The sequence below is a fragment of the Pyxicephalus adspersus genome, chromosome 4, assembly GCF_032062135.1.
Source record: "Pyxicephalus adspersus chromosome 4, UCB_Pads_2.0, whole genome shotgun sequence".
Lineage (NCBI taxonomy): Eukaryota > Metazoa > Chordata > Amphibia > Anura > Pyxicephalidae > Pyxicephalus > Pyxicephalus adspersus.
In genome coordinates, this window is record NC_092861.1 from 60,477,396 (window position 1) to 60,493,431 (window position 16,036).

General features: G+C 37.4%; 1 protein-coding gene across 2 annotated transcripts in view; it reads right to left on the reverse strand.

Annotated features, from left to right (window-relative positions):
- Positions 1 to 7,708: 7,708 nt before the first annotated feature.
- Positions 7,709 to 16,036, reverse strand: part of EPHB3 (EPH receptor B3) — a 32,845-nt gene continuing 24,517 nt past the window's right edge. Inside the window, exons 8-16 of one of the 2 annotated variants that reach the window (XM_072408406.1) lie at positions 15,222 to 15,327; positions 14,996 to 15,048; positions 12,830 to 12,952; positions 12,388 to 12,635; positions 10,673 to 10,888; positions 8,963 to 9,112; positions 8,658 to 8,851; positions 8,239 to 8,394; positions 7,709 to 8,114 (exon numbers count right to left, since the gene is read on the reverse strand). In XM_072408406.1, the coding sequence (XP_072264507.1) occupies positions 8,006 to 8,114; positions 8,239 to 8,394; positions 8,658 to 8,851; positions 8,963 to 9,112; positions 10,673 to 10,888; positions 12,388 to 12,635; positions 12,830 to 12,952; positions 14,996 to 15,048; positions 15,222 to 15,327 (1,355 nt within the window). In that variant the 3' untranslated portion in view covers positions 7,709 to 8,005. Of the gene's footprint in view, positions 8,115 to 8,238; positions 8,395 to 8,657; positions 8,852 to 8,962; positions 9,113 to 10,672; positions 10,889 to 12,387; positions 12,636 to 12,829; positions 12,953 to 14,995; positions 15,052 to 15,221; positions 15,328 to 16,036 lie in introns of both variants that reach the window. The other variant, XM_072408405.1, reaches the window with a different exon arrangement.

A 16,036-nucleotide genomic window follows, 5' to 3' on the forward strand; every position in this document is an offset into this window, starting at 1 on the left:
TGTCTAATTTATTGGTTTGTTTTATCAAAGGAAATACTGTGTTTAATTTTTTTCCTGATTACCTTTTTCTAATACAATTGTGCCACATATACTACTTTACTTTTTTTTTTACTGCACAGCATTTTACTTGCTGATGTGGCTTCTTTGTACAAAGCACTTTTATTATTCTTTTGGCTTCTGTAGATCAACACAATAAAATTCTTCTGGTGCTTTTTAATTGTACATATGCAATACATACAACTTTGGACAATTAGGAGAGAGGCATCAATTTTAATACTCATTCAGTTTCAACTATTTAATTTAGTAAACAGGCTTTTTTCAGAAAACCCTAAAACTGAAATTGCTGAAACAAGTGAAAGGAGATTCATGCTGTCTGGATAGAAGAGTACATTTTATATATACAATATTGAAACATTTTTTATTTTTTACATTCTTTTTGCAAACAAATATAAGTTATTTTTGGGTACAAATTATTTACAGAAACAATTTGTTAGTATGCTACTTGATATAGTTTTTGTATCACTATAAATTGATTTTAAAGCAGACATAGCTAGTGTATACCTATTTATGTTCACATAGTTCCTTATAACTCTGTTTTGTCTTCTCTGCACAGTGACAGATGCCTGCCAGTCTGGTGTGGACCAATCTTTCTGTAACTTGAGCAGTCTCTGCTGTCAGGAGTCTTCTCATATCTATCTGTAGATAAGCAGTGTCTTTTTGTAGGACAGTTCTCTTTTTTACATGGCAGGAGTGATTGCAAACTTTAGTAAGGACTACAGGTACAAGAAGATTCAAAAACAGGTTGCAGTTGAGCTGAGTGTGGGAATGTAGAACCCAGAGGGGGCACGGTACTATATATGTAAACGTGTCCGCTCCACTACACCTCTGCCTATGTGTCACTCATAGGGAAGAAACTTCCCCCAGAGTGACATCATAATACCAGAACCTGCCCACTCTGCCATCGCAGGTCTGAGCCTGCGATGGGAGAGTGGGCGGGTTGCATCCAGAAAAACAACCAGCCCACAACAGAGCCTGCAATTCTATATGGGAGACATGGTCGGTAGCTCTGGCCGGTACTCCCCCCTCTGAACCGTCCAGAGCCGTGGACCACCAAAGAATTCTTTGCAAAATAAGAATGGGCACACTTGCCCATTCCTAGAAAAAGTGAGGGCATGGCGTTCCCACCTGTGCCCGTCCCACTACCCCACTGGTAGAACCACACCTGTAGTTTGACCAATCAATTATCCAGGTTTTTTAGAAATGAATCACCAAAAATAATGAGGGTGCACCTCCCCCCCCCCAGAAAAAGAGATATAAACATGCCAATTGCTAGGAATTTTTGGATTATATACGCGTTAAAAGCATAAAATAATTTACAAAATAGGCATTGTAATAAACAAGTATTCAAACTTTCAGATACATTCTTATAAGGGAGGGTAAATTAGATTGGATTCTTTTTTAAATTTTTGTTTTGTGCATGCTGTCATTTACTGATAAGTCGATTGATCAACCTTCATTTGAACATTAAATATGAGTAAGTTGGCGGTGTCTCCACAAACATCTGCTTTGCTCAAAAAATAAAATGGAATATTAAACAGGTCTATTTCATGGGTACATGAAATAATGACTAAATAAAATCTAAGTTGAGTAAGACACTGCACCCATTCACATTGTGTGATGGGCAGCAACCAGGAATGTGTTTGTAGGATCATATGATCACTAAGTTTTAGGAATTAGACCTGCAAATCGTTAAAATTGCTCAGAGCTTATCAGTGAGCCTGAAATATTTTGATTTATATCTATATTAGTGTGTCACAAAATAATATAGTAACAAGCCAGAAACCACAAAACTGAACATTTCAGTATAAGCTAATAACTCCCTGTTGTAGGGTGCAGCTGGAATGTTATAACTAAAATTGAGTGATGCCTTCAGGATATCATGATCTAGAATGTAAAATGATTGTGTTCACCGATTATATGTGCAAACCTACATGCATTAATAATTACTTCACCTGCTTATTTTACAGCATGGAAAAAGAATATCTCTTAAGAATTTGAGCTAACCCCTTAAGACATCCACATTGTAATCTAATTATTTTTGTTGTAGGTATCTTCAAGTTGATTTGTTCTTTCAAGAGGAGAAGAAGCTTTGGTACAAAAAAGGCAATAGTTTAGGTAAAGAGAGGGCATTTATGAACTAAAAAGGGTTATTTTTTTTATTTCCGATTAAAAAGAAGACTAGGTTAACCAGGCAAAATAAATATGGAGTTGCTTAGCATTGTGGGTATGCCAATATTTAATGTGTCAAGAAATTTAGGATACTTGCAGGTCCTAGTGAGCAGAGATGGGGCAGAAGAACACCTGACCACTAAAAAGGTAAATCTATATAAACCTTCTTGTATGAGTTAGCCATTTTAGTGGTGAAAGGCCCCTAAAAATTCCAGAAAAAATAGCCTGAAAATTCAGTGTAAAATTTTCATTTACCAACACTTTAAAAGCATGGAATTAGAATCAGGTATTCCAGATTAGGTGCCAATGAATCCAAACTTCTTATGAAGCATTCAGGTAAAACCTGTCCCATTTAAACTTAGATATCTAGAGTCTTATGTTTTTTTTTGCTATTGACATTTAATGTCATCATGCCATGATCAAAAGAGCTTTGTGAATAAAAGCTGTCATGCTTTTAAGTCTGGGAAGTATTTAAAAAGTTTGCCAAATAATTTGAGATCAATCATTACACTGTAATGAAAATTCAAGTGGCATGGATTTCAAACAACTGCTAATTTTTCAACACAAGAGCTAATCCTTGATGCATAAAGAGTCTGTAAAAACCAACATTACATTTTGGATCTACATTCTTTCAACAGTTTGCATCAAAGTGCACACATATTCAATCAAAAAGAAATGTCCCCAATTTAATCTGCGTGAGAGATGTGCCAGGACAAAAAAAAACGTTGCTGTCTAAAATGACTTTTACAACACGATGATTTCCATTGGACATCTAGACGAAATCCAAGCTTTATAGAGAAATATGCTGTGGAATAATGAATCAATATTAGAGTTGTTTGGCCACTATAGCAGACATGTAAGACTTAAACTAAAAACTGTATGTCCCTTGAGCCTGCCCAGGGCCAAATTCTGATTCAGGGCTGACTATAGGAAGTAGAAAACACATTCCATAACTGTCTAGGGTGAAGAAAAGTAAGCCTTCAAGGTCCCAATCTGGCTAGAGAAAGGCTTCCTAGCATTAAGGACAGTGGCTATAAAACCAGAAGAACTGACAAATGGTAGCTTCCAGTGCTAAGTCCAACCAGTGTTAAAACAAAGCAGTTTCAGGAAGTGCTGTTTATGTCTAGGCCTAACAAACAGAAGTCAATTTTGAACCATTGTTATGCTTTTAAACAATCTGTAATAGTAAACCATAGCCAAAATGATTTTGGAACCATTGATACCTGCTGCTTTAAAGACATGCCACACAAACTGAAATTAGCCACACACACAGATTGTGCAGTAGATTTACCTATTTAGGTAATCAACATTTCCCTAGATGTGTGTTTAAGATCTAGTCAATAGAGTTTGAATGCATTGTTTGGGAAACATCTCCCACTTCAGCCGCAGGCAATTAATGTTGATCTGACATCAAATATGAAACAAATGACTTCTAATTATGTAATCAGCATAAGCAACAAACTACATTTTAACAAATGATTGCATTATTAGATCTTCCAATATGGCAACAGTCAGAATTTCCTTAAATTTCAATCCCTGGAACATTAAGAATGGGCTCAGGGCGGCTTTGCAGATTAGTCGAGTGTATTGCTGCTGATGTTTGTAGTTACAATTAACAGCTCTATTCTTTCTGTGAAATATTTAAGAACTTAAAAATGACTGCTATGCCAAAAATGTAAAGAACTACGCTACACTAATCACATATCCTGCCATTGAAGGATTACAATTAGTGGTGATGGGTTCCTTAACCTATTGAACAGTGGGGCACAAAAAAAACAAGACACTAGAGCAGTAAATTAAAGAGGGATGTGTTCTACACCACGGAACATTCTAAATGTCCTACATCAGAGAAGAACATAAGTGTCCCGCAAGGTTGAAGTCAAGCAAAAAAGTCTGTCTCTACACACTGCTGGAATCAGACTCCACAGTACTTTTGGAGTAACATATCAAAAGATGGGAATTCAAAGAAACATCAAAAAGAGGATTTGGTCCAGCGATTACAAGTGGCTACTGTAGAAAGAAAACAAATAACGACTGTGACTGTGTGACACTTTTTGGAGATCGGCACTGAATCTCTGTGTGAGGTCACCATGACCTTGGCCCATGAAGTGTCTGAACCAGAACAGCAGATTCTCTTGATAGAGTAGGAATAAACAACTTAACATGTCATTGCACAGATTACTATCAAACACTGGGAAAAATAAAAGTGGTGTGACAAGCTGAACACACAATTTTATTGTGTGATTATCTCTCAAAGTGAGTGGGAGTATATTAGTAGACATGTGCAGGTTGTATACAGTAATGTAAAAAACGGTCACCAACATAAAGTATCCATATGGTGTATACCACATATTGCTAAAGTGTACGTAAAAAGTAGGTAATTCAGAATTAACAGGTTGCATTTCAGTTCCCAGATTATTTCAATGCTGCGGTCTTTGATGAACAGTTTTCTATATACTGCAATGCTTACACTGCTTTATTATTTTCTGTGACTGTATTAAAAGTGTAAATTTTGCCTGTGGCAAAACTAGCAAGCTGATATGAGTCCAACAATCAACATTGCCAAAATGAGTGGTACACATTTATTGTGATACTGTTCATCCTTCCAATTTTCTGACTGACACCTTAGTGATGTAATCAAACATGAATCTTGTAACACTTTGTTAGTAACAGCAGCTTTAACCTGTCTCCATCTCTCCTGAGGAAGCCATTTTGGAGGAAATAATTGGGAATCTAGCCTTAATTGTGTTGTATTTCTTTGAGCTATTGGTTTTATTTGTCCCACCATAGAGTTGGTATTGCAGAGGTTTACTCCATAAGCCATGACTTATCTGCTCCTTTGTTTCTTTCCAGCATGTGACTTCTGTGTCCGTGAGCTTCCAGAGACTAATATCAAAGCCAAGCAGAAATAGCCTTGCTGTATCTCACCCAAGGACCAAGAAGGAAGCAAGCTTGAGTGACAGCCCTGACATGTTTTAAACCTATTTGGGATTTGAAACTTGACTCTATGGAAGACAGAAAACCTTAGTAAAGAAAGTTGTGTATTAATGGATCTGAATGACCAGTTCTACAATTTATTTGACTAATGTACCTAGTACATTGCCTAAAAAGATCAGATGTAAAGGCAGAGCCAAGATAAAAAAAAGGAAAAGGGGAGTATGTAGTAAATCATTGTGTGGCAAGGTTGGTAAAAATGTACCTACAAAAATGTAGAGATCATAAGACTACATTAGTAATGCCCAGGCTGTATTTTGTTATTTATAACTGCAATGGTATTAAACACTGCTAATATAAATACAATTGGTATTGCTCATTTTTGTTTTATTACTAATGTACAAAGCTACCATTCACTAACCCAAAGTCCAATGGTTAACTGTATGTGTATACAGTTTTTGTTTTACATGTGCTGTGTTATTTTTTCCCAAAACCGTTTGGCTATACAAAAAACAGCAGATTCGTTCATTTCACTTTTGTATACAAAATTATCTCTCGCCTCATTTCACTGTAAAAATTACTGTTTGCACTCCCCCGTACAGCAGACACCAATCTAGTTTTTGTATTGGAGAGATGCACTGCAGTGTTGCACATGGTAATTTTCACACCCCTCCTTCCTCATTTTGCAATCACAAAATACAAGGTGTTCTGTGATTACACAAGGAGGAAGGAGGGGGAAGATGAAAATGAAAGAGTGCAGAAAAAAAAATTAGGTAAATTTACCATTTCCCAGTCCTATGCACACAATGCATGCATGATCAGATTCCCATTAAGGTTAACTGATGGCCTTTTCTGGCTTTTAGAACTGCAGTATTTCCTCAATAATAACATCTACAGTTCACCAATAGAACTTGTTTTCCACATTTCTTTAACAATGGAATCTGTAGTTCCTATTTTAAGAAATTGAACTTTGTAAACAGGCTAAGAGGGTAGCTTTAAAAATTATATGGTGAATCATTTATTCTCATCTCAGAATCTACTGTTGAGAGTAAAGCCTCTAGATCCCTTGCATAATGCAGGGATTTATCATTCTATTAATTTTCTCACTGCCCTTTGTACAAACATGACACTATGAAGTGTTTGTCAAGTCTCCCTGTGTTAGTCATGCACATTTGATAGGCTCAGTGTGCAGACTGTACACCCAACAACTTAAAACCATGTATGGGTATTTGAAGCCCTTCTCTCATCCTCCAATGACCATTCAAGGGCCCCCCAAGGGACCACCAGCAATCTTATTATTATCAGCACCTTCTTTATCTGAACCAGGAGGAGGATACACACCATGCTGCAAGTGATACCATAAGACTTTTGTTTGTATTTTTAAACAGGGACATTGAGCCCCACCACATGGATGTTACTATGGAAGGTCTCAGAAAGTTAGCTTGTAGTAGGAGTTGAATTGATGGTCTGAAAAGAGATGACCCAATCATTTTCAACACCTCCATTACTGCCAAGGCAACATGCAAACATTATAGAAACACACAGGACAAAATTAAGTATTTACCATTGCATATCCAAAATACAATAATCCTATTATAAGAACAACCACATTCAGTATTCATCTGCCTTCCTTTCCTATTTGTAGCAAAAATGCTTTCAAAGTGACATGTAGCCCAGTATGTGCTATCAAAACAGTGATTAGAGAATACAAATAAATAGAAACCCCTATGGGATCACACATTAAAGAGGCAAAACACAGCAAAAGTTTTCCTTAAATAATTTAATTGAAAAAAGGTATTTCTTAAAAAAAAAATTATAAAATGTAAAGTTATGATGAAATTTCCACTCTAATTGCACCCCCTTATCACTGAAAGTGACTAAACTCACAAAATAAAGAGCATAACATGGGGGGGGGGGGGGAGGTAACATAGGAAAACAGAAGCAGGAAAACAGATTAACCAAAGCAATTTAAATATAGGATGGAAAGGAATTTTTGATTATTGGAGACCATTTGAGAAAACAAGAAAGTGGGTAGTGAGATTGTGAAACAGAATAAAATAGCATAAAAGCAGAAGTGACTAAGCTGTATGGTTCCACCTCATTATCTATAGGAAATGCTTCCGGCCCATTAAAAGTAACCTTGTTCCTAGGAGGTGCCTACTTCCAGCTGGAATTGATCAACAACAACGCGCCTATGTCCAACTCTCGAAGACCCACACAAAAAAGGGTCTCCTACCACTCGACTTCTGTAAGAGGGGAGCAAGCACTGAATACTCAGCATGCAGGTATAAACTAAAATGAAAGGGACAACTGGGAAATATAAAGGTCTTCTGTTGATACATAGAGAATAAAACAAATAGCTAGCTCTGCAACCCTGCACCTGTATTATTGGCCTAGAGGTTTTTGTACTAGGTGGAAGACACTTAAAATATATTGCCTTTCTTGTACTCTCAATGGACCCCTCTACTTAACCTTACTTTGCTTATAATCACATACACTCTATAGTCTTCCCATTTACACTTCTAATTTTTACACACACACACACACACACACATTATCATTCACATAGAAATCCATTCACACTGATGCGCGCCCATGGTGGGGTAGCAGAGGCGTAATTGAAATCTCTCCTGCGCATAGCAGTAGATTAAACTGAAGTGCAAGTAACCAGCAAGCAGAGGGTTGAGAGTTCTTTTGTGCAAACTGTGACTCCACTAAAAACCCCACCACAATTCAGGATTACTCTTGTGCACCCTTGAGCTCCTGTACAGCTCAATTAAGTCCATAATAAGTCCATATTATTTCTTCAATATGAAGAATTTGGTCCCATGGCGTTGTGACTTTACACCTGAACTGGAAGAGTTTGGCTCATTTGCAGCCTCATGTCTTGGACACTATGGAGAAGTTTCTTTTGATGCCCAGCAAGCGTCACCCCGATTCGAAGCAAGTCCCTGAAATTAAAATTAGATGAGTTATTATTTACATATTAATTTCAAATAATATAGAAACATGAAAAAACATTCTTTTTTCTGACATTTTAAAATGCCCAAGATACCAATTGCCCCATCTACTTACTCAGCTGTCATTTGAGCCACAAGGTGAAAAGAGGTGAATCCAGCCCTAAGAAAGTTCTCTTGATACTGTCCCATTTTGATTGCCTCCAACCAGTCACCCACAGTAGGAAACGTTGTATAGTCTGGAACAGTGCGATCTAACAGCTGCTGGGACACACTGGCAGAAGAAAAAAAGAACAAGACGGAATGGTTAGAAAGAAGAGAAAATGGACAAAGGAGAAAAAAAACTCAGTGTGTTAAACATAATAAGGATGAAAGGTAAAAATCCAAATCAATAGAATGGAAGTTGAAAACTACACAAAAGTAGGGGAGAAATCAAAGCAAAGACAAGAATCAAAGAAAAAGTACCAGATTACATGAATTTAAATTCATACAATAAATAAAAGACTAGAAGTCAGCTACCAGCATTCTATTACTTACCCTGCCTGAGCTGTACTGGTAACTTTCAGACTAGCAGCATTACGTATTAACTTGTCCAAAGAGCTAACAATCTGCGAGAATTTAGGCCTCAGGTTGCGATCACGGAGCCAGCAGTCAAGCATGAGCTGGTGTAAGGCAGTCGGACAATCCATAGGAGGCGGCAAACGGTAGTCCTGTTCCACTGCATTAATTACCTGCAAACAGAGAAATGAAATCAGCAGTTAACATACACCTTAACAAACAGGCTTTTGCCAAATGACCAAAAGATTTTACCAAGACAAAAAAGAAAACAAAAAAACACTTACATCTTGATTTGACATGTCCCAGTAAGGTCTTTCACCATATGACATAACTTCCCACATTACAATGCCATAACTCCAAACATCACTAGCAGATGTGAACTTTCTGTATGAGATTGCTTCTGGAGCAGTCCAGCGAATTGGAATCTTTCCCCCCTGGACAGAAAAAAACAAAACAAAAACTAATTAAACAGGTAATGTCAATATTACCTCCAAATGCAAAAGTGATAAAACAAGCAAATGCTGATACGATTTTTTATCTAAAATATAATTGCTTTCTTGCTCATTACTAGTGAAAACCTTAGAGTCTTCACTCCTCCAACAAAATACAGAGTTACTCCCATGCCTCAAGCACAATTGCTGGAATGTGTGATCCCTTGCCACAAAGTGAATAGGTCCTAAACAATAGTAATAATATTAATACTACATACTTGGAATGGAAAATAGACATGTGGACTAAATTTAGTGAAAGTTTAAGACTAGAGACACAAAAATATTAGCTCACCTAGCTTTTAAACTGTTGAGATGCATTTGTGCGCATGCTGAAAATCTGGTACTCAGAAACAGTAAAACAAAGATTTGCATGTTCTTACCAAACAGAGTCAAATATTATGCATAATTATTTATTTCTGAATATTTTTTTAAATTTTGTGTCGCCTACAACAACATAGGAACAACTAAATGCAAATTCTTTACATGCCCTCTTGTCCACAAAGTGTGCACCGTTTTTTTTTGGCCAAAGACCTTGAAGGTTGCAATTAAACTATGATTGTATGTATATTTAACTTTAAAGTAATATCTTTCAAAACTAAAAGTAAATCACAAAATACTTTATAGACCCTGCATTGTCAGGAACAAAAGCAAAGAAGTGATTCCAACTTTTTTTACATGTAAAATTACAGTAGGGGCTATTAACCTCTGAAAAAGCAGGTACTTTGTAGCAGAGCAGTTAAACTTAGCCTGGTAAACATGTACAAATGTGTAAAGAGTAAGCAAAGCATTACCAAGTGAAGGACTAAACACAGAAGGGTGGGACGGGTCAACCCTAGTGGATTCCAAAAAAAATGACAAAGTTTCTATATAAACCACTTATTCGTACTGAACCTTTCAGATACAAAAAGTCTCATACCTTCAGAATGTGAAAAACCAATCAACAAGGGATAGGCCTAAAAGGGAAACAAGATGCCCAATAGAAACAGTAGAGATTTGTAGGACAAGATCTAGACAGACTGTACACATACTCTGGCACCAACCTAAAGTGAGAACACTAGTTCCAACAGGAAAAATGTACTACCAATGACTGACAAACAATAGAAGTCAACATTCCTGTAACAGGACAAGTGTGCCTCCTAGTCCAGACACAGGCCCAGTTTTCACTGTTGTAAAGTGTCCTGGAGGGGGAGGGAGATGATTTCTCAATGTCATGAGAAAGAGACAGGTCCGAGAATTGTGCAAAGGACGGGGCTACACTGGACAGAGCCAAGGAAGGTTCAGAAGACATCCTGGACTCTAACAGCAACAGCAATGACCATTATTGCAACCTGGGGGGGAGGGGTTATCTCGGAACAGCCTTTTTGTTTACCAGCCCTCCTGAAATTTGCAGAACAACCAAGAGATATCAGACTTCTTGTGTCCCTCAATGGACAAGAAAAAAATATACATTCCGGAAGAAAATTCACAAAAAGAGATACATTGCTTTTAACAACCATATCTTACCAGAGAGCTAGTATATGTGGGGTCAGATCGGCTGTTCTCCAAGAACCTAGACAGACCAAAATCTGACACTTTGCAGACCAGATTGCTGTTTACCAAGATATTACGGGCAGCAAGATCACGGTGAACATAGTTCATCTCTGATAGATACTTCATTCCTGATGCAATGCCACGCAGAATGCCCACTAGTTGGATAACTGTAAACTGCCCGTCGTTCATCTGAGAAACAGAAAGATTTATAAGGCATAAACACTGAGTCAAAGATTCAAAAGCTAACATTTATTAAAAAATGTATTTTATGTTAAGTGGGAATCATAAAAGGAAACTTTAAGTCTTCTGAAAGCCCCATCTCAATCTGAAATGGAGATTTCAATGTTGTGTTTCTTTCACATACATGTTTTACCATAACTGAAAGGACTTTATTTCAAGGAGACTAAAACTGTCCACATTTTATGGGCTATATGGAAAAGTTTTGCCAATTTTACAACTGTAGTGGGAAAAACGTGTGAGTAACAACCAAAGTAAACCTGTCATGAGAAAAACATGGAGGGAACTAATGGTGAACCATTTTTCTGAAAGTTCCAGTTCCCCGACGGTCATGCTGACCCTTTTGCTTGGCTGCTTTGTGTCCGTGATATGGAACAAGTATGTAGATATGATTTACTCTAATAACTACAAAGCGTAAACTTCCAAGATAGTAAAACTTCTAACGTTCAGTAGAAAAGCAGCCAGGTAAAAAGAATTTAGAAATGCACTCCCTGTAGTGTCTTTGAATAGGTTACTGAAAAAGGGGGATTCAACCAAAACAGGTACTTTATAGCAATTTAGTATAAGGCAGCTTCTGGATTTAAACAGGCCTATAGGTATCCCAGTCACAGTTCTCAGTTCCTCTCCAGAAAGGAAAAAAAAATGAATGTTCCCATTCAAATTCTTCATGTAGCGTTTTCTATTAAAAATACATTACCAAAGTATAGTGACAGGATGACCCTCTAGAAAATGCTTCACCCAGTATGTGCATACCTGGTAAACTAACAGCACACATCTAAGCACTTAAACTATTCAATAAGTCTTTTTTAGTGGACTGACCACTTTAAAGAAAACAATTTCTAAAAACAGTTCATATATTGACTTTTGAAAACAGGCTCCAAAACACACAATAGTGTGGATTGCATTAGCCTAACCTCTAATAGTAGGTCTTTGTATTTCAGATCTTGTTTCATGACTAAGCTGCACATAAAACAACAATTTACGATTGTGAGACTTTAAGGTCTATAGGTTAACACTCCACTGTCCTAATAAAAAAAGCAAGCAGAGTTTAATATGCAGAGTTAAACTCACATTACTGTTTAAATAGAAGATTCAAGGATAAGTGGGTAGACGGGAGTGTTTTGGTAAAATAATACATGTTTTAGATATCCTAATAGAAGATGGCACTAACTTTCTTTATTCAAGATTTCTCCCTATAGCAATCCTAAACTCAAAAAATTCTTAAAATTAGGTTTAAATGAGTTATATATGTACACTCACTTACTTGCACTGGAATTGTCATTCCCGCCAAAAGGCTGTATCAACATGAGCTCATGAAAACTAACATTGACATCATATGTGTAGAAACTGCCATTTGGTGTATGGCACTGTAGATCTTACCATCCGCCTTCATTGACTCCTTCCTACATATATTTATTTACGACAAACTTGTACCTTGTTCACAAACTCACCCTTAAAAAGGAGTCAAGAGCTCCGTTCTCCATAAACTCTGTTAGTATCATCACAGGCCGACTCCTGGTCACAACTCCTTCTAGCCGTATGATGTTTGGATGATCGAACTGTCCCATAATGCTTGCTTCCCCCAGAAAGTCACGTCTTTGCTGTTCGGTATAGCCTGCTTTTAGAGTCTTGATTGCCACCAGCTGCTCCCTGCGTCCTGCCTGTTTAAGTCGTCCTCGGCAAACCTCCCCAAACTCACCTAGAGGAAAAGAGATAAGAAATCAATATGCCCATTCTTTTCTGCATGGTTAACAGATCACGTTCCACCTAATATATTCACGATAACCTTATGTCTGTACTATGCACTTCTCAATCCCCTACTGTATCATTAAGTGAAAGACGAGAAGCATCTGACTTTAATGGAAAGGCAGTGAAAGTGTTTATGAGACAAACCTGCACCAATCACTTCTTCAATCTTCACACACGAAATGTCAATTTCTTTAGCAAAATCTCGCACGGCTTCATTAGGATCCTCATATGTGAATGGATCAATATACAGCTTCATGCCAGGAACCACTGTGAGGACAAGAAACATCAAGTATTTCACCGAATAGTGCAAATGAAACCTAAAAATTTACAACAACCATACAAGAGCAATATTTAAAAGTACTTATCTACTTATACCATAAACACTAAGGGGCAAATTTATAAAGGAGAGCAGTGATATCGCTATCTGGTCTCCATTATGCACCAAGCATACTACAGGCTCATTCTTAAAAATCGCTGCAGTGTACACAACAAACTATAGCTTCAAATGAACAGAGAGCTCAGAGATTGGAGAAAAGCTGCCAGTCACATGACGACCTCTTCTTGGCTTTTTGTTCGCTTTTATTTATAAAGTAGTTTTTTAGTTCCCAAATAAAACTTTTAGAACAGTTTTACTAATGCCATTGTATTGTAACTGAATTATTTGTAATTTAAGTCAGAGAAATGCTTAATAACCTCAACTGTTGCAAGGTTTTCTTTTAAAAAGTGAGGTCTGATGACAGGGCCTCTTAAATCATAGACAAAATCAATAGTCATCTGTGTGTATCTTAAAACACAAAGAGTACATAAAACAAATGCATTATATTACGATTGGAGTACGTGTCTGTACATGATTTTAATATGCATAGGTCATTGAGCTCATTTTCACTTTTGTTCAAACGTGATAGAAATATTTCAGAATCAACGTATGTTTTAGTGTAGGCCAATAGCGATTAGCAAAACGTAGCTGGTAAATGGGGAAACAGGCTGTCAAAAGCCACAAAAATGGCAACTGTTTGTCAGACAGTTTCCAAAAGAGCCTAGGCAGCGTAGACATTTAAAGAATTAAACTTTGAACTATACATACACCCTCACCAAGCACATAAAACTTCTTTTATGACCAAGAGAAGAGGCACATGATTTGTACCCATTAATCAAGACAAGAGGAGCAGTGACATAATTTACACCCCCTCATAAAGAGAAGGCCATGCACAACACAAAAGGTGTGTCACTAGCAGGAAGGGGAGCCATCCAGCATTCTTATGGGAAAGGGGAGTAATGGCATTTATGGGCCACACTTTGTAAGAAATCATGGCTTTCAAACAGGCAAATTAATGGCAGAGCAGTGGGGATCACTCCAGGACCAAAGTGTGCTTTAGAAGGCTTATTGTCATTCAAAACCACTAATCAGTGTAATGAGGGCAGGGATGTCTTTGGTAACTAATAAACACAAACTCAACAACCATGTTAAGGACCACCAACAAGTTAGATACAACAATTAAAGCTCCAGACCTAAGATTTCAGAAACCTTGGGCAAACCTGCTTTTCAACTGAACTTTTAGTTCCAAACGGCTAAGTACATTCCAAATAAATCAAAACAAAATGTGTGCAAAAGTTTACATTTATTTTTCCAAAGCAGCCACAGTCTGATTAGAAAAGCCTGTGTCCTACCAGCATTTTGCAAGGAACCCCTTGCTTTCCATATGGAAGCAGTGATCTTTTGGCAGGGATCCGGCATCACCCACCAGCTGAACCAAACACTACTAGGTCTCTGTCAGAAATGGTATTATAGAAATAAACACATATATCTCACATATAAAGTTATGTGATGTAGAACACCATTTCTAAACAAAGGTAAAATCCATGAGCAGACACATTTTTAGCCGTGATACAAATAAAGAAATGTTGTTTACAAGTGCCAATTAGTTGTGAACACCACGGCACATTAATTACAAATTGCTAAGCAAATGCAGAGTGAAAAGAAGCATAATGTGCAGCCACCCAGAACAAGCCAGGCAAGGCAGCTGTAGCTACCAGAAAAAGGTTACTGTATTCTATATAACTGTAGGAGCATCACAAAGCAAAATAAACAAGGAGATTGTGTAACACTTCAGAATTATGAAAAGCATTCAGGAAAACAACATCTAATAAAAAAGAATATACTAATAACAAAGAGAAAAAAGGAGGCATAAAAATGAGAAAATGCCAGACAGATAAAAAGAAGTAGAACAAGAGGCTCAGCTTTATAGGTTTAATAGGGTAAAGCTATCATGACACAGCCACTGTATTATTCTTTCAACAAACTAGACTTACTGTATTGTTGCAGTTTCTCTGTATATTCAGATTCCGGGTCATTCCTATGCTTTCTGCTATAGAAAAAAAAAAAAAGAAAAAAAAGAAAAAAAAAGTTAAACTGTTCTAACTTGCCCAAACTCAACAAGCAAAACAGATTACAAATATCAATTCCTCCACATGAAGCTTCTTTTACAAACAATCCCGTCCATCCCCACAAACTCCTCTGCCCCAGCACGCCACTCACCTGAAACACACAATTACAATAACGACAACTGCAATTATAAAAATCAGCCCAGCGATCACAGAGCCAACAACCATCGGGACCTGTTCCTGAAGACTGCTCCGATCCCCTGTTCAGGAAAAAGGGAAGGAAAAAAGGAGGAAGGGAGTGAGGGATCAGTGGGCACAGGAAAAAAATGAATGCGTTCTCGTAAGGTTCGTATACACGGAAAAGTATAACCGTGCTAACGCATTTTAGGCAGTGTGGACTGCTTGACAAGGAAATAAGACAGAAGAGGCAGCAATAAGCAGATGGATGGGGAAGGTAAGACACTGGAGCCATTATATCATGGAGCAAATATATTTATATATGGAGCAAAGGAAAAACATAGGCCTGAGGGAAATGCAAAATAGATTTCAGCCATTTTTCAATATTTCCTCTGCAAATGTTTTATAGACTGCAAAGGCAACACCACCACTTTTCTTTGCTCCAAGGTATTTTTTGTGCCCCAATGAATGTGGACAATGGCTTAAACTAAACTGCTGTGTTAGGAGTAGGAACACGGAAGAGAAAAATCAGAAGGCAAGTGCAAGCTTTAACTGAGCAGGTGATAAGTGACAACAAGAACAGAGCAGTGTAAGACAAAAGTGTGGAAGCCTGTTGCAACAAATTAATACATGGACTGAACACGGATTTGTCACACAGATTAATTTACCCAGCAGGACAAGCATGCATCTGAGAAAGGTAGGAGCAGCAAACAATGAGGGTGATTCATAAAAACGGAAAGGCGGTTGCCTACATTAACCAATCCAGGTTTACATTCCATGCCTAAACCTGCA